Source organism: Streptopelia decaocto (assembly GCF_964273445.1).
Source record: "Streptopelia decaocto genome assembly, chromosome: 2".
Taxonomy (NCBI): Eukaryota; Metazoa; Chordata; class Aves; order Columbiformes; family Columbidae; genus Streptopelia; species Streptopelia decaocto.
In genome coordinates, this window is record NC_138655.1 from 8,273,317 (window position 1) to 8,298,758 (window position 25,442).

General features: G+C 40.2%; 1 protein-coding gene across 2 annotated transcripts in view; it reads left to right on the forward strand.

Moving 5' to 3' along the window:
• ZFAT (zinc finger and AT-hook domain containing) overlaps positions 1-25,442 on the forward strand; it is a 91,427-nt gene that overhangs the window by 21,338 nt on the left and 44,647 nt on the right. For both annotated transcript variants that reach the window (XM_082045824.1, XM_082045825.1), the window contains 4 exons: positions 5,146-5,319; positions 14,983-15,133; positions 15,409-16,877; positions 17,757-17,989. In XM_082045824.1, the coding sequence (XP_081901950.1) occupies positions 5,146-5,319; positions 14,983-15,133; positions 15,409-16,877; positions 17,757-17,989 (2,027 nt within the window). The remainder of the gene's footprint in view (positions 1-5,145; positions 5,320-14,982; positions 15,134-15,408; positions 16,878-17,756; positions 17,990-25,442) is intronic.

Genomic DNA, 25,442 nt, shown 5'->3' on the forward strand with positions numbered 1-25,442 from the left:
GTTCCCCAGCAGCTGCCTCTAAATTCCCTTGTTTTGAGAGACAGAGAAAGAGGTGATTATTTTAACCACAATCCCTCTCCCACTCTGCAGCATATCTGAATCTCTGGCAGATTTGAGGACATTTGATGGTTGGGAATGAGATTTGGGTTGTTACAGCAGTGAACAGCCCAGATTCTCTTCTTTGGGGCGAACCATGCGTTCCTAGTGAATTAGAAGCTTGCATATTTCTTAAAGATGGCACTTTTGGCCTTAGTTTAAAATGGTTTTGCCATCAGCTGGATTATAACTTAAATGAATTATTTCTGTGAATAGTATTTCAATCTCTGCAGGAGAAGCAATTTCATATGTTCATTTTGAATGGCCAATTTAATTTTTGTTTTTTTTCCCCAAGCTACTCTCTTCCTACTATGAAATACCAGCATCTTTTAAGGGATAAAAAACCCCCAATAATCTGAATGAAGAGTAGTTTAAAAACGTGCCAATTAGGGATGTGTAACTGTACCTGCAAAATGTCATACATCCAATTACAAATGCAGAGAGCAGTGACTGCAATTAATGACTCAAATATAATCATGGGACAGGCGAACGATTGAGTTTGCCAGGACTCTGTAAGCAGTGATTCATTCTGAGCTGACAGCAGCTTTACTCATCAACACAGACACAACCATTCCTTAAATGTGTTAGGAGGCGCTGGCATGACATTGTATTTCTGGCACAAACAAGTGGGCATTGAAAACGCCCATCGCTGTGTATGGGAGGTCAGTTCATCCTCTCTTGGACTGAAGTGCCAGCTGACAAAGCGCTGGCTGCTTAGAGAGGGAGATGCAAAGTGAAGCACTTTGTCTAAAGTTGCATATATTCCATTTGCTCCTAAATCTCCTTAAAATCATGGCTGTTCCTTTATATTACAACAAGAATGGTAACGGGTGAACTGTCCTAGTTGTGAGAAACGAGACACTTATTTTGACTCTCTAATCCACATTGGTAACAGTTAACTAATTATTTTTCCAGGAAGTCAACTAAACTACTAGTCAGATGGTCCCATATTATGGAAAGGCAGTTTGAGCCCCGTTGAAGCACTTATTTTTCATTAAAACATGCTTTTGGCTCCCTCTTTATGCTTTCATAAAGCATGACTTCTCATTCAGGTTATTTTGGTGTAGAGAGTTCAGGAAGAAAGCGACTGTCATTGAGAGTTAAGATTTTTTTTGTTTTGCTGTTTTGATGGAGTGTGTTGGTTTGGTTTTGTTTGGAAGTTCCATTCAGGTTACACATAGACTATGGAATAATTAGTGTTTGTAACAAAAAGTACTGGGAATGTGTGCAGCCCCAGCTCCTCACCAAAAAATTGCTTCTAGAAGATGCTTGTTTCTCTTGGAAAGTAGAAGAATGGGGGTATTGCTATCAACATGCATCAGATTAGTAAATACATTTTCACATTTAAGTATCAGAACATGACCACTCTGTAGAGAAGAGACTTTTTTAATTTCATTTCATGTGAGTGTTGGGAATATTCATACAATTATTCAGCACTAATTGAAAATACATGATCCGTAAATCAGTTGAATGTTCTCTGTGTGTGGGCTTTTTTACGTTAACGAAATTTGCATAGAATTAAACTGACTAACTCATACTTTTAATGGTTGGTAAATGGATTCAGGAGTGTGGTGCTTGGATTCTGTCCATATCCCTATCAGAATTTGTTACGTGTTCCCGAGGAAAATGAGAAATTCTTTTGTCCTGATCACAGCTTTCCCTTTAAACTATGGTTATGGAATTTTGTTAGTTAAAACACACCAAAAATGACTTGGAGTTTTGTCCAAATGTATAACAAAGCTTTGCCCCCCCGACCTATCACTAATGGATACAATCTACTGAGCAAAAATAGGGTAATTAACCCAATTAATTTCTGCATTTGTTTAACAGTATGTGAAACAGCCTCAGGAAGACACAGTTTAATAAGCAGTTTACATTATTTGGGTATTCTGATTCTTTATGAGAAGACTTTCTTCTATTGGTTTCCTGGTCCTACTGTGAAATTTATGATGATTCATTTAATTATTGATAATAAACTAATGGAGGCTGTTTCATAAAGGAAAATTGGAAAAACATGTTTGTTTCCTCCTGCCCTGTTCATCCCACCAGAAGGACACACTGCGCAGGCAGTTTCTGGTCAAATGGGATATTTCCTTAAATTCAAATAGCCCATTTAAAGTATGGCTATGAAATGTCAGTGTTAGAATTACTTGATTTCAATATCAATCAATAATTTACAACTCTATTAAAGAGTTAAATGGGGACATAATGAGACCTTTTATACCTATAAAGCAGCAATATTTTCCAAAATCCTAGAAACCTACAGAGAAAAAGGTAGCTGAGAAAAGGCATGTATTAAGGAAATTATCTAATAAAATTGAAGAAATCATCAGCAGGCACTGAAAAGCTGGGGCCTCTCAAGGCAGAGCATGATTTCCTATAATCTAGAAACTAGAAGCTCAAGCGAAAACATTTCTAATGGGACTCCATAGAAAGACAGCTTGCTAACTGTTTGAATTCAGTTCGTTAGGTAGTTATTCCTCATCCTAGATGCAAATATGAATTTCAGTTTTACAGATTAGCGTCAAGTCATTAACAAGTGTCAGTAGATGCATTTCTGCCTCAGTATGCCTGAGAAATTGAAACTAATTCCTACATACCTTTTTCTCTTCTGATTTTGTATTTAATAAAGAGCTTGCAGTTTATCCATGTGCTACCCTGTTTCCCTGAAAATAAGACAGGGTCTTATACTAATTTTTGCTCTAAAACTTATCACTTTTTTACATATATAGCTGCCTGGACACTATTTAAATTGACTTTTTAAATGAACTGTAACTAGGGCTTATTTTTGGAGTAGGGCTTCTATTTGGAGTGTCCTCAAAAATACCGAAAAATCATGCTAGGGCTTATTTTCGGGGAATCAGGTTAGTTACATGGTCAGTCCTAACTATGCTACTTCAGTTTGTGCTTGTGCCCCTTATTTTTTAAGGGCTGACCAGCACTTTTTAACCCCTTGTTCCATTAAGGGAAGAGCATGGGATACAGATTTCTTTGAATCTCAGCTGCGTGTTAACAGAACATCACTGAAATTAAAACACAGACGTTTCCATGTACGGTATCTTTGCACTGCTTTTGCTATTTGGGTGTCATAAACAACTCTAGACACCGTACAGCTCTGTTGTTACTGGTTTTTATTTATATACCGTTTCCCTATCTCAGTAGAGCAGCTACAGCACGTTATGAATATACATTGAACGGCTTATTCTGAAGATTGTGTCAGCTGCTTTATATTCAGAAATAAAAAATCTAAAATTCACAGGGTTCATTTGTAATTTTCTTTCTTCAATCAGTTTTTGCTTCCCTTACTCATTACCTCCGGAATGTTTGCATAATGCCTTAATTTGCCAAGAATATTTTCTCTGGCTGCATTTTCTACCCCTTCATCTAATATAAAGAAAATTTGTTGCTATAAACTTGCAACCCTCTGTTTTTATGTTTTTACTCTTTATGCTAATTCTTTATATATAAGCATTTTATTTTTATTTTTTAGAATTTCAGTAAGGAATTCCTCATTTGCTCTAAGTAAGAAATAGCTTCAAGGAACAACTTAGCTGATTACTGCTTATTCATTCTTATTTCAGATGAGTGCTTTGAATACAACTCTTGTGTTTCTTTCTAGTTAACAGGTCCAAAAGTTATTTGATTTAAGAGGCTGAAGACATTATGAACAGCAACAGATAGGGGATAATTTAGAAGTGCAGGTCTTCAAAATGAAGAGTTACATGTCAGTTACATGCCATGTTTGGGTAGGGAAAACTTTAATGAAATATAACAAGGGAAAGTGTAGAGTCTTACATCTGGGCAGGAACAACCCCAGGTTCCAGTATAAGTTGGGGAATGACCTATTAGAGAGCAGTTTAGGGGAAAGGGACCTGGGGGTCCTGGTGGACAGCAGGATGACCATGAGCCAGCACTGGGCCCTTGTGGCCAGGAAGGCCAGTGGTGTCCTGGGGTGGATTAGAAGTGGGGTGGTCAGTACGTCGAGAGAGGTTCTCCTTTCCCTCTGCCCTGGTGAGACCACATCTGGAATATTGTGTCCAGTTCTGGGCCCCTCAGTTCCAGAAGGACAGAGAGAGAGTCCAGTGCAGGGCAACAGAGATGCTGAAGGGAGTGGAGCATCTCCCTTAAGAGGAATGGCTGAGGGAGCTGGGTCTCTTGAGCTTGGAGAAGAGGAGACTGAGGGGTGACCTAATTAATGTTTATCAATATATAAAGGGTGAGTGTCAGGAGGATGAAGCCAGCCTCTTCTTGGTGACAACCAATGACAGGACAAGGGGTAGTGGGTACAAACTGGAACACAAGAGGTTCCACTTAAATTTGAGAAGAAACTTCTTCGAGACATTCAAACCTTCCTGTGTAACCTCATCTGGGTGTTCCTGCTCTGGCAGGAGGATTGGACTGGATGATCTTTCGAGGTCCCTTCCAATCCCTGACATTCTGTGATTCTGTGAGGAGTTAAGCTGAACCAAGGAACTGTTTTGAACCTTAATTCTTCTTGAATCTCCATTGAAAAAGAAAAGTATGTTTCTGACCATAGATTCTGAGTAACAGTGGGGGAAGAAAGCCTAATCCAGAGAGACTATTGGAGGACTTTCCAGTATATAAAATGGATTATGAATCTAATACTAGGAGAAATAATCCTAAAGTCATGGGAAAGAGAAAAATATATTTTTCATTAATGGTGAAATCATCAGAAATTCTAAAACATTTGTGGAATTTCCACAAAAATCTACAATAATGTCCAGATAATTTAGAAACACAAATGTTTCTGAAGTTTCATTTTTTTAAAAATTTTGTTGTGTGTTTTTTTTTTTTTTCTTTCTTTTGTTACCTATTTTCTTCATTTGTATAAGTATCACACTGTTTTTATTAAACAAAGGAAAACCAATTCCTCTCTAGGGACTCATGCAGCATGTATTGTTTTGATAAGATGTATTTCTTTCTACAACAGCATTAATTTTCTCCTAGTTCTTTCTAGTAGTGTTAGACACTGTGTTACCTGCATTTCTTTTGTACATAGTTACATTCTTTTTGATGTTTGCTCTTTAGGTAATGATTCTGACGTTGACCTTGACAGGAAGGAAGATGAGCGAGAAAAAACTCCAAAGAAGCCCCGAGTGCAGAAAACAGAGAAAACTCCATCAACTAAGGAGACTGAACAGGTTTCAGGAGCTAAAAATCCTATTATAAGTGTGGTTTTGACAGCCCATGAAGCCATTCCAGGTAATGAGAATCACTGATTAGGTAACAGAATTCATTTCTGTCCATATTGACACTGGATAAAATAGTCATTGGTCTAAAACTGAACTGCTTAGGATATTTATTATCTGAAGAATACTTGGTAGTATTTGGTTATCTCGATACAGAATCTCTGCATCTGGCAGCTACATCATTTTAGAACCACTGTCACATATCATACGTATGACAAATGCTGGTCCTGGGTGTAATTATCTACATTAACATCAGTTATGTTTAGTCTGTGAATGGTTTTAAAGAAGAAACTGAAAAAATTGGTGACCAAGGAAAAAGGAGGTTATTTTTTCCCCACAATATCTTCACTTTGTCTCTTGATTTGTTTGTGTATTTATGATAAATGTAAATTTGATTATGAAAACATAAACAGGTTAGTATTTATGTGTGTATATATATATAAGTATATATATATAACTTAATATTTATGCATACAAACAGTTTGACAGAAAATATGTATACAAATTTGAAAATCAAAATTCCTATGTAATGATTAAAGGATTCTTCATCCGTAAATTTCTACAGTGCCTTTTCGTCAAAGGACTTTTGAATAATTTTGAAATATTTATTTTAAAACTAGACTTCCATTTGCCTGTTTCTATAAACCTGTCACTCACCTGACTGACAGAATCCCTTTTGAATAGTTTTGTGCGTTATTTTTAGCTTTTTATAGCTTTATTGTTCTCCTTTTCATTATTGCTAACATTTCTGAATATTTGTTTTGCTTATAGTTCTCAGAACAACTAGAATGTATTTATTCATTTTATTGTTGTGGGTTGGAAGCTAGCTGGATTTGCTGTGTTGTGCTTTAATATCTTTTGATATTGAGATCTGTGGTATGCTGGGGCTTCGTTTGCTAAAATGTATTTGTAATTGCTGTGGTAGATGAGGCTGGATGAGCTCACTTAGGAATATCCTGTGTGCTTAGAAGGGAATTAATAAACACCCTTCACCTGCATTGTTTGAGAAACATCACACAGGGTTTTGGAATTACACTGAGCTGTTTAAAATTTAGTCTTGCAATATTGTAAATTAATATTCAAGGATCATGTCTTCCAAGCACAGGAGTGATGCATCCCAACAAAGAGGAATTCAGGTAGAAACACCAGGAGGCCTCTATGGATGAACAAGAGGCTCCTGGACAAACTCAGACACACAAAGGAAGCCTACAGAGGGTAGAAGTGAGGACAGGTGGCCTGGGAGGAGTACAGAGGAATTGTCCAAGCAGCCAGGGGTCAGGTTAGGAAAGCTGAAGCCCCTAGAGAATTAAATCTGTCCAGGGACATCAAGGGCAACAAGAAAAGTTTCTACAGGTATGTCAGTGACAAAAGGAGGACTAGGGAAGATGTGGGTCCTCTCCAGAAGAAAATGGGGAACCTGGTTACCTGGGATATGGAGAAGGCTGAGATACTCAATGAGCTTTTTGCCTCAGTCTTTGCTGGCAAGTGCTCTAGTCACACTGCTCAAGTTGCAGAAGGCGAAGGACAGGGAGAATGAAGAACCACCCATTGTGTGCCTGGTGGATAAGGAGTTAACTGGATGATCACACTCAAGAGTTGTGATCAACAGCTCATTGTCCAAGTGGAGACCAGTGACGAGTAGCATTCTGCAGAGGTCAGTACTAGGATCAGCACTGTTTAACATGGACGTGGACAGTGGGACTGAATGTACCGTCAGCCAGTTTGCTGATGACACCAAGCTGTGTGGTGTGGTTGACACACCGGAGGAAAGTGATGCCATCCACAGGGACCTTGACGGGCTTGAGAGGTGTGCCCGTGCAAACCTCATGAAGTTCAACAAAACCAAGTGCAAGGTCCTGCACATGGGTCAGGGCAGTCCCAAGGACAAATACAGTCTGGATGGAGAATGGATTGAGAGCAGCCCTGAGGAGAAGGACTTGTGGGTGTTAGTTGATGAGAAGCTCAGCGTAACAGAGCAATGTGCTTTTGTGGCCCAGAAAGCCAACTGTGTCTTGGGCAGCATCAAGAGAGACATGCCCAGCAGGTCGAGGGAGGTGATTCTGCCGCTCTGTTCTGCTCTGGTGAGATGCCACCTGGAGTACTACGGTCAGCTCTGAGATCCTCAACATGAGAAGGACATGGGCCTGTTGAAGCAAGTCCAGAGGGGGGTCACGATGATCAGAGGGCTGGAGCAGCTCTCCTATGAGGACAGGCTAAGAGAGCTGGGGTTGTTCATCCTGGAGAAGAGAAGACTCTGGGGAGACTTTATGACAGCCTTCCAGTACCTGAAGGGGACCTATAAGAAAGCCGGAGAGGGACTTTTTACAAGGACATGTAATGATAGGACAAGGAGTGATGCCTTTGAACTGAAAGAGGTTAGATTTAGATTACATATAAGGAAGAAATGTTTATCAGTTTGTCCAGGGAAGCTGTGGATACCCTCTTGTCACAGAGGTACCATAAAATGGCTCTAAGCAGATAATAAGCTTAAGCCAACTTCAACTTGGAACCAAAACTGAAACCAAATTGACAGACCAAGACCAAGTGGGAGAAACCAATGCAAAGTGTGGGGCGGTAATCCAAAATCAGTCATCACTCTGACAACGTTTAATCAACTACAGGTTCAATTTACGAGTTGGGGATGTTATTATTGTACAACCATACAAGAATGATGATCCATGGCATGCAGCACTCACTCCAAGAGAAATCTTTCTCTCTCTCTCTCTCTCTCTCCCTAGGGTACCCAGGAGAAATAATTCCTTGGGGGTGGGAGGCAAGGACTCACTTGAGGATATATCTAGGAGAAATAATCACTTACCAAGGAGGAGGTGTGGGCTGTTTTAGACAGTGTCCCTGATCTAAGGGGAGGTGTCGTTTCACAGTTCCACTGCTCTGAGAAGACCACTCAAAGGGGGTCGTTGTCAGGGGCCCCATTTTATAGCATGATTGGGTCTGGCTGTGGTCATTCTGAGCAAGGTCCATAAGCTTCTCTGGGCCTAGGATGCCTCACTGGCTGAGGATCTTACTCCTCCCGCTCCCCTGTCTGGGGAAGGTGAATGTGAGGAGTCACCATGCCCTGGGCTGGTGGGGAGACATGAGTGTTGGCACCAGCCGAGGTGTGTATGTGAGGACGGGCACAGTGGGGCACAGAAGGTATGGAAGAGCCATCAACTGCCCTATTGAAAGCTCCGGATCTCATTGGGGTGTCTGCAACTGCCACACACCCATCCCTGGAAATGTTCAAGGCCAGGCTGAATGTGGCTTTGAGCAACCTGGTCTAGTGGAAGGTGTCTCTGTCCGTGGCACGGAGTTGAAACTTTAAGGTGCCTTTAAGGTCCCTTCCAACCCAAACCACTCTGTGATGCTATAACTGAAAGAGCCTTGAAGAGAGAAAGTGCTGTGTTCATGAATTTGTGCACCTTGTATCAGATTAAATGGAGGACAGGTTTTCGTAAGCACCACAATTAAGAATGAGAATGAATAACTACAATTATATGCACATCTAAAAATACTTGGTTTTGAATGGCAGATACTTTTGTTCATATTCTATTTTTAAGAATCAGTGAGTAAACTCTGCCAAATATTCAGTCTTCTGGTTTCTTTTAATGTATTTTATTTCCCGTGTTTAAATTCTGTAATGTTATCAAGGCTTCTAAAACCAATTTATTATTTATGCTCAATTACTTTGATTCAGGAAAGATTCTACTTTGAACATTTAAATTATTGTTTTGTGTGAGTCCTGTAATATTTTAAAGACTCAGCTTGTTACTAGGAGAGTTATTTTAAGTTTCTGTAATGATCATAGGATTATTTTGATTGGAAAAGACCTTTAAGATCATTGAGTCCAACTGTTGGACTCTAAACCATGTCCCTAAGCACCACATCTTCACATCTTTTAAACATCTTGAGGGATGGTGACTCAGCTACTTCCCAGGGCAGCCTATTTCAAAGCCTGACAACCCTTTGTTACTTGGGAGAAGAGACCAACCCCCTCCATGCTCCAACCTCCTTTCAGGTAGTTTTAGACAGTGATAAGGTCTCCCCTCAGCCTCCTTTTCTCCAGGCTGAACAGCCCCAGTTCCCTCAGCTGCTCCTCATCACACTTGTGCTCCAGACCCTTCACCAGCTTCATTGCCATTCTCTGAACTCTCTCCAGCACCTCAATGTCTTTTCTGTACTGAGGGGCCCAAAACTGAACGCAGGATTTGAGATTTGGCCTCACCAGTGCCCAGTACAGGGGGATGGTCGCTGTCCTGGTCCTGTTGGCCACACTAGTGCTGATACAAGCCAGCAAATCACTTGAGATTTTGGGAAGTGGGAAGAATTGGAAGAATATTGTTTTACTTAGTATTTTGGGACTGACTTAGTTTAACCAATGACAGTCTTTTCCATTAAACTGATACAGTCTTTTCTGTTGAAGGCGGCTTCTTGTTTGTAGCTCATGGAATGACAGTTGTGGGTTTATGACATATCTAAATGGATTTAATATCAGCCTGTTGACAAGGGAACTTTCTGTGTGTCTCTTATTTCCAAATTCACTTCCTTGCCTTGTATCAGCACTAGCGATTGTGTCAGCCTGCAGTAAACTCATTCCAAAAAGTGACAAAATAAATACACATATGTGTGCACATGCACACACTCATTTTCTCTGTCAGAGAAGTTATTTTTGACCAGTGTTGCTTACTAAACTGTCTCACATTGAGGCTGCACCAGTTTGGAATGTTGGAAGGTGGTGTCAAAATGAGTCTTTTAGGGGAAATGAGAAGAATTGAGACTACCCCTTTTTGAAGTATTGAGTGACTGAAGTCATTTAGCCCAGTATGTATAGACTGCTGTCCCAGGGGCAGTGCTGTGTTGTCCATCCACCCATCCTCAACCCCCTGCCACAAATTCCTGTCCTTCAGAACATTGCACATGTTCATGCAGTTGTGTAGTAAAACATGCTAGAATATTAATTATATATTTTCATAAGAAGATACTTGGTGTAGATTTTAATCAGATATACCCTCTCATCCTCTTCATCTTCATAAACTTCTCTGCTGGCACTTTTAAGGCATCACAAACATGTAGTTGAGTTGAGGGCTAGACGTAAGAAGCTAACCCTGTGTTGATTTAACACAAATACGGAATTAAGCAAGTTAGGAAAATTAGAGATTTCCTCTCCGAATGTCAGCAGGTATCTGTGTTCTCATGGGGTTACAGACTGATCCAGAACAGCACTGGAACAGGCTCCCCAGGGAGGTGTCACAGCCCCAAGCCTGACAGTGTTCAAGAAGAGACTGGACAACGTCCTCATACACATGGTGTGAACTGTGGGGTTGTCATATGCAGGGACAGGAGTTGGACTCGATGATCCTTTTGGGATCAGTCCTTCCAACTCAGGACATTCTTTGATTCTATGATCTAGCTCAGTCAACCTGATATCCAGCTTTGTTGAAAGGGATAGTAATCTTCATCCTACCATGCACCTGTCTTTATTTATATTTCTTTGTCTGAGTTAAAATATGTTTTTCCTCATGGTGGTCTAACCTATAAAACTATTAAAAAGTTGTTCTTTTTTTTCCTTTTTTTAAAGCTTTATTTTGGGGTGAGGAGCAGGTTTGCGTGCATTATGAGTAGGGTTAGTTTCTATTCGTTTGACTTTAAGAATTATCTTACCAGGGGGCTCATGCATTTGGAGCACATTCCATAGCATATTGAAGAAACTGAAAAAAACACATTCCTTCAAAAAGAGATTGTAAGAAACACATATTCACTTCATATCCTTAGCAAGTTACTTTACCTGTGCAGACGATGGTACCTACATTATGAAGGGTTTTTTTGGACTTAAGCTATAGTGCTTTTTTTTCAAAAGTTCATCTAGTCAAATCAGTTGTCTGTAAAGGCAGCTTTCAGCATCTCCATAGAAAGGAAATAAGAAACTTACTATGTAAAGCCTCCCAGATTCTGACAGCCATTGAGCTGGTGGTTACATCTGGTTCATCATACTTGATACACAACTATTAATTTGTCTAAATCCCTTCTTGAATATATTTGTATCTTCAGTCTCTGTAACATCATGCAGTGATTGTTCCATAATTTAATTACACACAGGGTGAAAGTGCACATTCTTTTGTTTTGAGCCTGCTGACTGCTTATTTCTTCAAACTGCTCTTTGTTCATGATTTATGAGATAGAGAACGATTATTCACACTTTTTTCACAGTAATTTTAGAAGTCGTTCTGATATCACAGAATCACAGAATGGTTGGGGTTGGAAGGGACCTCTGGAGATCATCCAGTCCAACCCACCTGCTAAAGCAGGTTGACTAGAGCAGATCACACAGGAATGTGTCCAGGTGGGTTTGAATGTCTCCAGAGAAGGATACTCCACAACCTCTCTGGGCAGCCTGTTCCAGGGCTCTGGCACCTCAAAGGAAAGAAGTTTCTCCTCATGTTCAGATGGAACCTTCTGTGCTTCAGTCTGTGCCCATTGACCCCTTCCTATCATTGGGCACTGCTGAAAGGAATCTGGTCCATTCTCTTGACACCCATCCTTGAGATATTTATAAACATATGTAAGATCCCCTCTCAGCCTTTTTTTCTCCAGACTGAACAGATCCAGCTCTCTCAGTATGTCCTCATTAGAAAGATGCTCCAGACCCCCCATCATCTTTGTGCCCCTCCACTGGACTCCCTCTAGTAGTTCCTTGTCTTTCTTAAACTGAGGAGCCCAGAACTGGACACAGGACTCCAGATGCAGCCTCACCAGGGCAGAGTAGAGGGGGAGGAACAGCCTCCCTTGACCTGCTGGTCACGCTCTTCCTAATGCACCCCAAGATACCGATGGCCTTCTTAGCCACAAGGGAACGTTGCTGATTCATGATCATCCCGTTGTTGACCAGGTCTCTCCCCACAGTGCTGCTTTCCAGCAGGTGAACTCCTACTCTGTGCTGGTGGCTGGGGTTATTCCTCCACAGGTGCAGGACCCTACACTTGCCCTTGTTGAACTTCATCAGGTTCTTCTCTGCCCAGTTGTCCAGGCTCTCCAGGTCTCGCTGAATGGCAGCACAGCCTTCTGCTGTGTCAACCCTCCCTCCCAGTTTGGTGCTGTCAGCAAACTTGCTGTGGTACACACTGTCCCTTCATTCAGGTCGTTAATGGACAGGTTGAGCTGCACTGGACCTAACACCGACCCCTGGGGAACCCAACTAACTACAGGCCTCCAACCAGATCAGTACAGTTAACCTCTTTTTCATCCTGCTGTTTGTATAGTCTGACTTCTTCATATGGTTTCCAGGGAAACAATTAGGAAAACTTTTATCTTCCTTATTGTGTATGATATTTTAAATGGAAAACCAGATATAGTATCTCTTTGCCTTGTTCTTACACTTTTTCCCTAGCTTGTTACTGCTTTTAGAGACACAAGTATTGAGGTCAGTCTCTAGGGACGTGGGACACATGGGTTCACCACCCTGGTAGGTTGGGTAGAGTCTAGAAATCAAGTTTCTCTCTTTCTGAGTGTATGCTTTAGTCATTAGTTGATGTTTCAGCAGTGATTGCTGTGGCTACTGGTCCCTTAGTAGCCCGTATTTAGGCAGCATCCCAAGTGGATGGAGGCATCTAATGTTTCTTAATGCTTCCCTACCTTCTAAGGGTAGGAAGTAACTACTTTCATGAGGAGATGTGATTGCCTCCTGTAAGCAAGTACTTTTTATCAGTATATTGAAAGAATTGGATCTCCCTCTTTAGGTTTTTAGAGGCATTTCCCTCTTTCTCAGCTGCCTGGGGAATGTACGTGCTAGTGCTAGGATGACCTGGAACATTCTGTCGACTTCAGGTATGCAAAATACTGGTGAGTTGGTACTTACCTAGTCCACCTAATTTGGGTGATTAAAATTTTATACTGATAACACAGAAGTCTATTAAACAGTTCAACAGTCTTTTCAGTAAATGCTGAAACATCCTGAAGGGCAGAAGGGCATGGAGGAGGTTTAGTGCAGAGCATTTAAGGAGGATTTTTGTCTCATGTGCAGGAACTGGGAGGACTGAAAGAGGCAGCCATGCATATAGTACAGTTCAACATCTATTTTCTTTTAACTGGATCATTCTAAATATAGAAGAATTTGCTTCTATTTTAAGAATATTGGGGTATGGGAACAGTGGTCTGGTGTCTGATGTCTGTTTTATCAACCCAGCATTTGTGGGAGAGGGAGTGACATGACAAATAGAAGTTCATAGAATAGTTTGGGTGGAAGGGACCTTCAAATGTCATTCAGTCCAACACCTGCCATGAGCAGGGACATGTTCACCCAGATCAGGTTGCTCAGAGCCCTGTCCAGCCTGGCCTGGGATGTCTCCAGGGATGGGGCATCCACCACCTCTCTGGGCAACCTGGGACAGTGTTTCATCACCCTCCTTGTAAAATATTTCTTCCTCATGTCCAGCCTGAATCTCCTCTCTTCTAGTTTAAAACCATTACCCCTTGTCCTGTCATAACATGCCCTCCTAGAAAGTCTGTCCCCACCTTTTTTATAGGCCCCTTTTAAGTACTGAAAGGCCACAGTAAGGTCTCCTGGGAGCCTTCTTGTCTCCAGGCTGAACAACCCCAGCTCTCTCAGCCTATAAGTTACACTTTTCCGTTAACATTTAGGTTGAAAACTTGGAAGATCATTCTGATCAACTGGCAGTATCTTTAGTACAGAACTGAATGCATTATTTAAAAACAGTAGTCAAGAAAAGACGTTTTTATATCCAGCCAGTTCAGTGAGCAACAGAGCTGTTACAGTCTGTTTGTTTACAGAGTTGGCAGATGTCCCATCTGATACCAAAAGCTTCAATAGCCTTACATACTCCCAAGTGGCCTCTTTTCTAATTATCTCCATTGCCCAGTATAAATCACTCTGAAGGATCTGCAGGACCTCCATCTTTCTCTTGTCTTGTCTACAGCACTGCTTTCCTCAGCCTAATGTAAATTAATACTTACATGGATTTTCATTACCATCAATGCTAAATATGGGTGCCCAGCACTAAGTTTTTCCTACCGCTGTTCAGAAAATAAAGAACAGTCAGCTAGATAAATATTGTTATTTTTGCCTCAACTAACTGTAAAGCTCTGACGGATAGAATCTGATATTATTGTGTTTGTAGAGCCCTTTTACTCCTCCTAATGGAGACTGAGAAGTGCACATGGAATGTATTTTGTTCTGAGGGGATGGCAGTATGCCCCAAAATAAAAACACTGGAAGATCTGTTTAAGGAAGAGATGTGCAGAGTTTTAAATACAGACTGAACAATGTCTTTACCCCAGCCTTAGTTGTGGAACTGATTAAACAGCTTGGCTGAAGTTTTCCAAGGGTGTAGTATGAGGCAGAAACAAAAAAAATAGCATTTCTTTTTGACAAGTTAAAGTTTTCTAAAGGAGGAAGTATTTGGATATAGGATCTCATAATAGTAGGTATCAAGCGCCATGAATAACCCTCAGAACCAGGAGTCCTGGCATGTTTTTTAAGCAGATCTGTGGTGTAAGTACTGATGTCTTCTGGAAGTGCATTTTATGCACATGAATTTAGCAACAGAAACTAAAATAGTTGAACTAATGATTACAGAGTTTGATGTTTTGTTTACGCTTGTATATTATAGACAATGCACATTTTAATATGTTGTTTTTAATGAGTATTTTTTGTTCTTACTTTTAGGAGCCACGAAAATAGTTCCTGTTGAGGCTGCTCCCCAGGAAAGTGAACCCACAACTCCAGAGTCAACAGTTCAAGACCCATCACAACGAAGAGGATATCAAGAATATGCCATTCAGCAAACCCCATATGAACAGGCAATGAAATCAAGCAGGTAATTTTGAAGTACTTACATTTTTCTTTGTGCAAAATATGAATAAAATGCTTCCCTATCCATTTCATGAAGTTAAAATATTTTCTAAGCCTTTTAAAAAAAAGAACAGCTGAAAATGTTCTATGCATAAGTTGTAGAATTTAAACGTCCTGTGGAGAATACCTTTTTAAAATAAATCAAACATTTCTGTCCATTATGAACAGCTAGGGAAATTTTGACATATTATGCCACCAGGTTTCAGTATTGTAAATATAACTGATTTGCTTGTTTTTTAGGTTGGGTCCAACTCAGCTGAAGATTTTTACATGTGAATACTGTAACAAGGTGTTCAAATTCAAACACTCCCTCCAAGCACATTTGAGGATTCATACAAATGAAAAACCTTACAAGTGTTCATACTGCAGTTACGCCAGTGCAATCAAAGCCAACCTTAACGTTCACATGCGGAAACATACAGGGGAGAAGTTCAGCTGCGATTACTGTACATTCACCTGTCTCAGCAAAGGCCATCTCAAAGTCCATATTGAAAGAGTTCATAAGAAAATTAAGCAGCATTGTCGCTTCTGCAAAAAGAAATACTCCGATGTTAAAAATTTGATCAAGCACATCAAGGAAACACATGACCTTCAAGATAAAAAGGTGAAAGATGTTTTTGATGAACTTCGCTTGATGACACGGGAGGGCAAAAGGCAACTTCTTTATGACTGCCATATTTGTGAACGAAAATTCAAAAATGAACTCGATCGAGACCGTCACATGCTTGTTCATGGCGATGAGAGGCCGTTTGCTTGTGAGCTCTGTGGTCATGGAGCCACTAAATACCAAGCCCTTGAGCTTCACGTTCGGAAGCACCCGTTTGTATATGTGTGTTCTGTGTGCCTGAAGAAATTTGTCAGTTCTGTAAGACTCCGTGCTCACATCAAAGATGTGCACGCGGATTTGCAGGAGGCTTCTGTTTTTGACAGTTCTATCAATCAAAGTTTCTGCCTGCTGGAGCCAGGAGGTGATATCCAGCCAGAAGCCCTTGGGGAACAGCCACCACCAAGTGCAGATGGAACGAATGTCACGAGTACCGATACTATTAATGTACCACAACCGTCTGCTTGTGAAGGTGAATCAACAGCTGCAGATGTAAACCACAATGGTCAACATAATGGTCACTTAAAAATTGATACTGTCCCTTTGTTAGAATTTGAATGTCCTCTGGTGGAGAACGTAACGGAGACGCTGTGTCAGACAACAGACGTAGCGGTCCCAAACGTTCAATCCTGTGTAGCGTCAGATTGCTTTCTGCTGAAAAACGGTACTTCTGGTCCTGATGTGTTAAAAGTTCCTCCTGCAAATGAAGAGGAGGTTAATCACTGCGGATCTGTAGATGAGCAGGGTGAAGAAATTCAGCTTCTGCTGTCTGAAGACAAAAGTTTAAATCCAAGTCAGAACAACGGAATGACTGAGAACCTTTCGGTCTCTGAAGAGAGAAATCAATCTGTTCCTTCTAGTGAACCAGAAACAAGCAATTTGCCAATTCAAAATTCTACAGAAAACACAAACCCTTTGCCAGCACCAGAAGCTGATGCAGCCGTTGCTCCACAGGCAGCCGCTTCCAACGCAGTTACACCAGACACTGGGAACGGAGCTGTTGCCTTTATGCAAATCTTGGATAGCTTGCAGAAGAGACAAATGAACACAGAGCTGTGTGAGAGGATAAGGAAGGTTTATGGAGACTTAGAATGTGAATACTGTGGTAAGGAGCAGTAGAATTATGTTTGTTTGGGTTTTTTAAATGTTCTGTAGCAGAGCATCTTTTTCCTGCTCCTCTGGTTTATAGTATTAGTTATGTTTGTGTATCTTTGTAGCAGTATTAATTTTCTAGTTCAGTATGGATTCTGGGGTCCAGTGAGATTTACTTTTTGCTGTATAAATAGTTTGAAATGACTCAAATATTCTAAAAAAATCCCAAAAGCTAGTGGAATGTAGCAAAGCAATGCTTTGCTAGGCTCAATTTTTCTGTTGATGTGAAAATTGCTAGAATTAGATGATTTCTGTCTATGTGCCTCTCCCCCGCCCAGAACTTTCACTGGGGCCAAGCACGGTAGATTTAGGCAGGTGATCAGATTTGGTCAGTCCACGCTTTAATGCTTAAGCTTTGTGATGAGCTTAGTACAAAATTCTGAGTCTTTTTCATATAGTATAGAAGGATGTATGATATACATTCTGGATAATAATAGGAATGTACTGGCATATTTTTGTGTCTTGTTTTGAACCAGCTTTTTGAGATGAAAATGTTCATTACATAGTATCAGATCAAGACTGTTCTGATTGTGATTGTTTTTTTGAATTTATGAAAGTGGGAATAATACACCATTCCCATTTATTCTAGCTGAAAATGTTTGTGTTCACATAACTGAAGAGGAAACAATTCAGGACATATGACAAAATTTTGGGGGGGCAAAAGTGTTTTTGTCAACATATTTCCAGTAGTGAATGGACATCAGGAAAAGTTTTCATTAAAGATGAAAGGCAAAGGGTTCAAACCGTGTTTTGCCCTGAAAGAAAATTGGGGATGTATTGGAATTTTCACTAATTTAGAAATTGCTTTCTTCATGTCTAATTTTATTTTCAGGCAAGTTGTTTTGGTACCAAGTGCATTACGACATGCACGTTCGTACGCATACTCGAGAACATCTATATTACTGCTCCCAGTGCAACTATTCCTCCATCACCAAAAATTGCCTTAAGCGTCACGTCATTCAGAAACACAGTAATATTTTGCTGAAGTGTCCCACAGAACATTGCGACTACTCTACTCCAGATAAATACAAGCTCCAGGCACATCTTAAAGTTCACACTGAACTGGTAAGTCACAAATAAAATGCTTTGTTTGTCTAAATCTACTGTGATCATCATCATCGTGTTTGAAATGGTGTGTCAATATTTGAAGACATAGGTAAGAGTTCTTACCTGAACGCTCTCTACATACATGAGGTGGGGGAATACATGAGTTACAGCAACTAGATATTTGGTCCCTCTCATACTAGTTTCCAGTAGAGTAAGTTTGCAGATGACACCAGGCTGTGTGGGAGTGTCGATCTGGAGGGCAGGAAGGCCATACAGAGGGATCTGGACGGACTGGATTGTTGGTCTGAGGCCAGTTGTATGAGGTTCAACAAGGCCAAGTGCTGGGTCCTGCACTTGAGTCACAACAACCCCAGGCAGCGCTACAGGTTTGGGGAAGAGTGGCTGGAAAGTGCCTGGGGGAAAAGGATCTGGGGTGTTGATTGACAGCAGCTGAACATGAGCCAGCAGGGTGCCCAGATGGCCAAAAAGGCCAACAGCATCCTGGCTTGTATCAGAATAGTGTGGCCAGCGGGACTAGAGAAGTGATTATTTCACTGTACTCAGTGCTGTTGAGGCCACACCTTGAATCCTGTGTTCAGTTTAGGGACCCTCATCATAAGAAGGACATTGAAGTACTAGAGAAAGTGCAGAGGAGGAGACGAAGCTGGTGAGGGGCCTGGAGCACAAGTGTGAGGAGGAGTGACTGAGGGAGCTGGGGCTGTTCAGCCTGGAGAAAAGAAGGCTAAGGGGAGACCTTATTGCTGTCTGCAACTACCTGAAAGGAGGTTGTAGTGTGGAGGGAGTTGGTCTCTTCTCTCAAGTAACAAGTGACAGGACAAGAGGAAATGGCCAGGGAAAGAGGGAAGTTGTGCCAGGGAAGTTTTAAATTGAATATTAGGAAAAAATTCTTCACGTAAAGGGTTGTCAGGCATTGGAACAGGCTGCCCAGGGAAGTGGTTGGAGTCATCATCCCTGAATGTGCTTAAAAGGCGTTTAGATGAGGTTCTTAGGGACATGGGCTAGTGCCAGAGTTAGGTTATGATTGGACTTGATGATCCGGAGGGTCTCTTCCGTCTGAAACGATTCTATGATTCTATGTCTGTATTCATTTTCTCCCTTTGGTTTTCCCAGTATTGTCAGATTCTTTGGGTTTTGAGAGAGTAAAATGACATCTGGTATTATTGTTACTTAACTTCATTTCAATGGACCAAAATTCCTTCTTTGTTGTTGATTAAGGTGCTTTTTTTGAAGTGATATTACTTACATTATGGTATTGGAAGATTAAGAAGAAACAATTCTTTTCTTTACATCAGTGTTGCCTAGCTTTTCCTTGTTGTTGTTTTATTGCTTCGCATGAGTGGCCCAAATAGGTTAAGTTATTGTCAGAAAAGGTCCGTGTACCGTGGACTTCTTTTCCCACCATGTGTCAGGATCCTTTCCTCGATCTGGGACATTCTAGACTTGTGTGTACCCAGAGAGACTATAATGTGCATGTACTCACACAGTGTATATACACAGGTAAGTTCCTTCCTGTTCCAAATTGACCTCTAGAAAAGGCTGTTTGGCAAGTGCCTGCTCTTACAGCATACTGAATTTAGTCCACTTTTGACTGGAGTCTTTCTTGAATGCCATCTGGAGTGCTTAGGTGGAACATAATTATCTCATATGATTTTATACTAAGATATTGGTATTGAATAAAGTACAGCTTAGGATTTCATTTTGAAAAGCATGCTATTTGTAATTAAATTTTCTGGACTGATAATGCTGGAAAATTGGCATGAACTACATCTTTGCAATTTGGGTTTTTAACAGTTTATGCAGTAAAATATTTCCAAAAGGCTATTTACCATTCTTCTGAATTGAATTTTATTCTTATTCCAGCAGAGACGAAAATACCAGTTCTTTAATAGCTATATTCGTTCTTCTGTTCTTTAAGAACACTGAAATATTCACATAGATAGGCAGTTCTTCATATAACATTATGATTTTTACTGGCATTGTCCTATAAATAATCTTACTCACCCTAGACAGAAAGCAACACATATCAGAGATTCATCCTAATCACATGAGAAAGCAACATCACAACTCAAAATACTGTGATAAATATTGGAGTTACTTGCTCTTACTAGCGAAATGTGGTGCTTAAGTTAAGGATTCATGTTAATTTTTCCCCAAATGTGGACAATTTCTATGTAGCTACTTAAAAAAGCTTTTAAGCTACAGTGCCTGCTGGTTCCAGGTTGTCTTCTGCAGTCAGCATGTTGTCTCTTGGCCAATATTTCCGACAGCTGAAGTCACTTTAAAGGTGTTTTTAACAGAACAGAGCACTTCACCTCCTACTTTTGTTAAGTACTAATCTTTTAGTACTTAAAACTGCAGGACAGCTTTAAAGACCAAAACAAAACAGGTGACACAAAAGGGAACATTTTTCCCTCATTTTGTCCCCCCAATTCTCTAGTCAAATCTGAATTTGTTATGAAATGTGCAGAAAGCTCATATAATAGACATTCTTTCAATCTCTTTTTGAGTTATTGTGTTTATGATGTCCGTCTGATGGCAAAAATCTGTGTAAATGATGTCTGAGACAACTTAAGAAAAGAGCCTCAAATTAGATATCATAGATCCTTGCATAAATACCTATTTTTCAAGTGTGATGAATGTTCGACAGCTCCCACCAGGAGGATCATTTTCACGCTAATAAATAGAACCGAGAAAATACATTTCATAATTAAAACCAGTGTGACAGTGAGATCTTCCAGAAGTACGCTTACTGCTACTTACTCTCAAATATATTTGAGTGTTTAAATGGATTTAAAAATTTGTGTATTAGAATTTACTTAGTAACTAAACGTGGCAGTTCTCATATTGACCTTTGTGGCCACTGCTTGGAATATTTACTTAATGCAAAACTCGCTCATTCTAAAATATTGTACATAAACAAACTGCACAGTTGAGTGTGGAAACCTACTTTAATGTTCAGTTTAGTTTGTAAAATAAATTCTTAATAAATATTAAAATTAAAGCTTCCCTGGAGATAGCATATATCAAAATCTCAGTTCAGTTCCTTGTATGAACGTCTGTCTTTGGTTATCTTGTTGCTGGCTACTTTTCAACTGGATCTCTGTGTTATCTGGTAAACAGGATAAATGATGGTTATTAAAAAGCAGCCTCTTGTCAGTCAGTGAATAGCCACCTGTCTTAATGCACCATCCAAGTCTTGCACTGAATTTGGGGTGTATTCCCTGGGGGCTGATGATGTAGAGCGTGTATGAGTTGTCTCTTGCTTCTGTATTTACTACGTGTTGTTACACAGAAGATTTTTACTTTTAAAGTCTGGGAATTGAGGCTCGACTCGATTCATGACCAAACTTTTGCATATATATGATCTCATTTTCAGTACCAATCTTTTACCTCTAAAACCTGGGTAGTGTTTTTTGACAGTTCTTTGAGCTCTTTAGAACTTCAAACCGTGACAGGTGTAAATCACTTCAATGTTATAGTACCCAGGAAAGGGATGGGCAGAGTAATTACTTTGGAGTAATTTACAGTTATGATTGAGCTAGTGGTAACATTAGGGACCAGCTGTGGAACTAAACAATGCTGATATAGGTACCAGAGTTTGTTTACAACCTCTAGTAGGTTTTACAATATCCATTATGCTGAGCAGATAAAAGCCGTGGAGAGGTTCGTCTCTGAAATTATTTTAAATCTATATATGTAATCCATACTGCTAGATGAACACCTCTATAAAACTGGAGTTCAAACCCAGAACCACTGCTTGCTCTTAGATGCCTGCAGCTGCTTTCACGTACATTTTGGGATGTAAATTATTCTTGTCTTTGGAAGGATGCTATGAAATTTCATTATGCCACTGACCTTTTGTGTAATGGCGTAGTTAGACCTTTCGGTGGAAGTGAGATACTCGAGCTCTGATTGCTTATTTCCCCTTCCTGAGGAGGGTTTTCAGACCATCACTGGCCTGGCTGTGATACCTTCGGCTCTGGAGCAGCGCCACTGTGTAGTCGAGAGTGCAAGGTACTAGAAAGGGAAGGAATTAGCCCAAAAAATCAGTGATCTAATGATCGGGCACTCAGTTGGAAAATGGTTTTTGTTTTTGATCCTTGCTTCCATAATGAATGTCAGCTAGCCATACTTTTTTCTAGTAGTTATTTCACAAAAAAAGCGCTTAACTAGTACTGTATCCAGGTGCTCATCATTTTGTGAGCTGTGATTTCTGCTGCCAGACTTCATAAAAGTCTCTCAAACCATTTGCAATTTTTTTCTGTAGGCTCCTTGTTGTGTGTGTAGCCCCCTCCGGGGTACATTGGATCCTTTTAGCTAAGTTGCATTTTGATAGGACATCAGCTTAATTCAGGAATCTTTCGTGGAAAATTTTGATTAGAAAATCATGATAACTATAGGGAAGATTTCTGGACATCTTACTTCTTGGAAATGCAACTAATTCTGTTCCCACAGGTGACAGAAATTAATGTTTTGTTGATCAGAATAGATATAGGAGCAGGCTTTGGCTCTCTATTCCTCTGCGAAATTATACAATCAAATGCACTGGAAATGCTTTTGAAGTACCAATATTTAATAGAGCTTTGTTTTATTTCCTGCTAATAAAATCATATCACTACTACTAAAAGGAGGGGAATGGATTGTTGATTTCTATCACATATTGGTCTAATTTCAGCCTAAACACTTTTTATTATGGTCATGGTCTTAATTTTGCACCATTAATGAAATTTATAACAAAGCAGTCAGGATTTCACAAATTCTCTTTTGAAATCAGTGGCAAAATTACCAGATAGATAAAATATATGATCATATGCATTCTAAATGTGTTCATAAGAGAAGATATTTGTGTCATCAGAATGTCTCTATGGATGAGTGCAATAGAATTGCTGCTAATGTTTCTGATGTTTTGCACTGTGGGTCATATTTAGTACTGTTTGATTCATTCAATAAACTTCATAGCGGTCTGTTGGTTTAAATGCTACATATACAGAAGCTTTTATTTTTCCTTTCATGACTGTATACTAGTACACCTACCCCTTGAATTATCTTGAAACACATGCCTTAAAGAAACAAAATTCTCTTCAGAGACCTATAAGCTGGTAATGCGAATAGCTGATGCTTTCTTAGCACAATTTTAATTCATTTATATGAAGAAAAAGACATTGTGGTTCCTATGTAAGTGGCCTTATTTTATAATGAAATATAGCATAAACAAGAAAATTCTGTGATAACATTAGACTAATTTTTTCACTAGGTCTAAGAAAATTTATGGACCTAATTCATTCCTGATTTGTGGAATATGTACTTTCAATCAGAAAACCAACTTTATTTTGGAATTATTTTCTTATATTTTCTCAAATTGGCTCATAGGGGGATTAAGCAAATCTCAGGAAGTGTGGAAGTGACTTTGAAATTTAAGTAGCTGATTGAACCGTGCAGCTGGTCTGTAACAAAGGTAGATCCTGCTCTCTTGATACTTTGCTTCTGTTTGCATCCTTCAGAAAAAAACTCATGGGCATTAAAAAGGCAGGCACTCCCATAAGAGATAGGATGAATAACTTCTGTTCTTACCAGAGGAAAACTTGCATGCTGAGAATGTGATGAAGGAATTACTGCAACCTCAGCCTAAGTCCTTCAAAGTGCCCCTGTCATCACCTGTGACAAGAAGAGTGGAGCTGTTGAGGGGAAACCTCCTTGGGGCTCCGTGTTGTGACCTTACGAGGAGCGGCTGAGGGATCTGGGGCTGTTCAGCCTGGAGAAAAGGAGGCTGAGGGGAGACCTTATCACTGTCTACAACTGCCTGAAAGGAGGTTGTAGCGTGGAGGGTGTTGGTCTTTTCTCCCAAGTAACAAGTGATAGGACAAGAGGAAATGGCCTCAAGTTGTGCCAGGGGAGGTTCAGATTGGATATTAGGAAAAAAATTTCACAGAAGGGGTTGTGAAGCATTGGAACAGGCTGCCCAGGGAAGTGGTGGAGTCACCAGCCCTAGAGGTGTTTAAAAGAGGAGACCTCATGGCGGTTACAGCTTCCTCACAAGGGGAGGAGGAGGGGCAGGTGCGAAACTTCTTAGCGACCAACAACAGAACCCGAGGGAATGGCAGGAAGATGTGACGTGGGGGGTTATGTTGGACATTAGGTTCTTCACCCAGAGGGTGCTGGACACTGGAACAGGCTCCCCAGGGACGTGTCATGGCCCCAAGCCTGACAGTGTTCAAGAAGAGACTGGACAACGTCCTCAGACACATGGTGTGAACTGTGGGGTTGTCATATGCAGGGATAGGAGTTGGACTCGATGATCCTTGCGGGTCCCTTCCAACTCAGGACATTCTGCGATTCTGTGACTCTATGAGATCTATAGACGAGGCTCCTAGGGACATGGTTTAGTGCCAGGGTTAGGTTATGGTTGGACTTGATTATCTTAAGGGTGTCTTCCAACTGAAATTGTTCTATGATTCTATTCTATGAGCTGCATGGTCTGCAATACTTGATTTGCAACAGAGCATTTCTTAATGACTGGTGTTGGGACTGCTGGGATTACACTGAAGGACTAGCACTGTCAAGCTGTCAGGGCGGTGACTGAAGTACACTTAAACATCCAAAACTAATAACGTGAGATCCAAAAGCCTGTTGCACTGACTTGGATGAACAACAGTGAAAGGTTTGGCTTCAGCTGGGTGCTTTCTGTGAGAGGCTGGAGCTTGACACTACAAAAGATCCCCTGTTGGAAGATCATTTACTGCAGGACTTGGTATCGATAACTTTCTAACTGCTTGAAGACAGCTGTTTGAACTGGTTTGTTAGCAAGAAGTTTTGTTACCATCTCCATGTGGAAACGTGTTCTTGGTGCCCAGACTCTCCTGTTGCTCTACAGCTCTTGATGCTTTTACTGATGATTTTCTTTTTTCTCTTAGACCTGAGTTTATAGCATTTCCTTCCTGATGAGTATTAGCAAGAACGTAAAGCTGTCACAATTATAGGATTTTGTTTAAAATAATGTGTGTGGAGTGTTGTTGTTATTGTGTGGATTTTTTTTTCAGTTTTTTTTTTTTTTCTTATTCAACTTTATGAAACAGCAAGATGTATTTATCTTAGTGTTCTGGGCACACTGAGAAATACTTAATACAATGAATCAATGAATATTAAAGATGAGCAACACCCAAGTGTACATTAATAGTATGCTATTTTTTTTTTTTCATTTATTGTGTGTTTTAAAACCAGTTATGTAGCAAATTTGAGGAATGACAAATTTCAGCTGGCCTGTCAACAGCCTCTAAATGATACTGTGCTTATGTTTTTCTTATACGTGCCAAATTATGAATGTGGTCATGCAACTTAGTGTTTGAAAAGGTGCAAACATTGCTACAGAGTTTTATTGGAATTAACCGACCGGTTTTCATTTGAGCAACGTGTTCAGGTAGAAGTCCAAAATCAGTGGTAGCAGGCTTAAGGA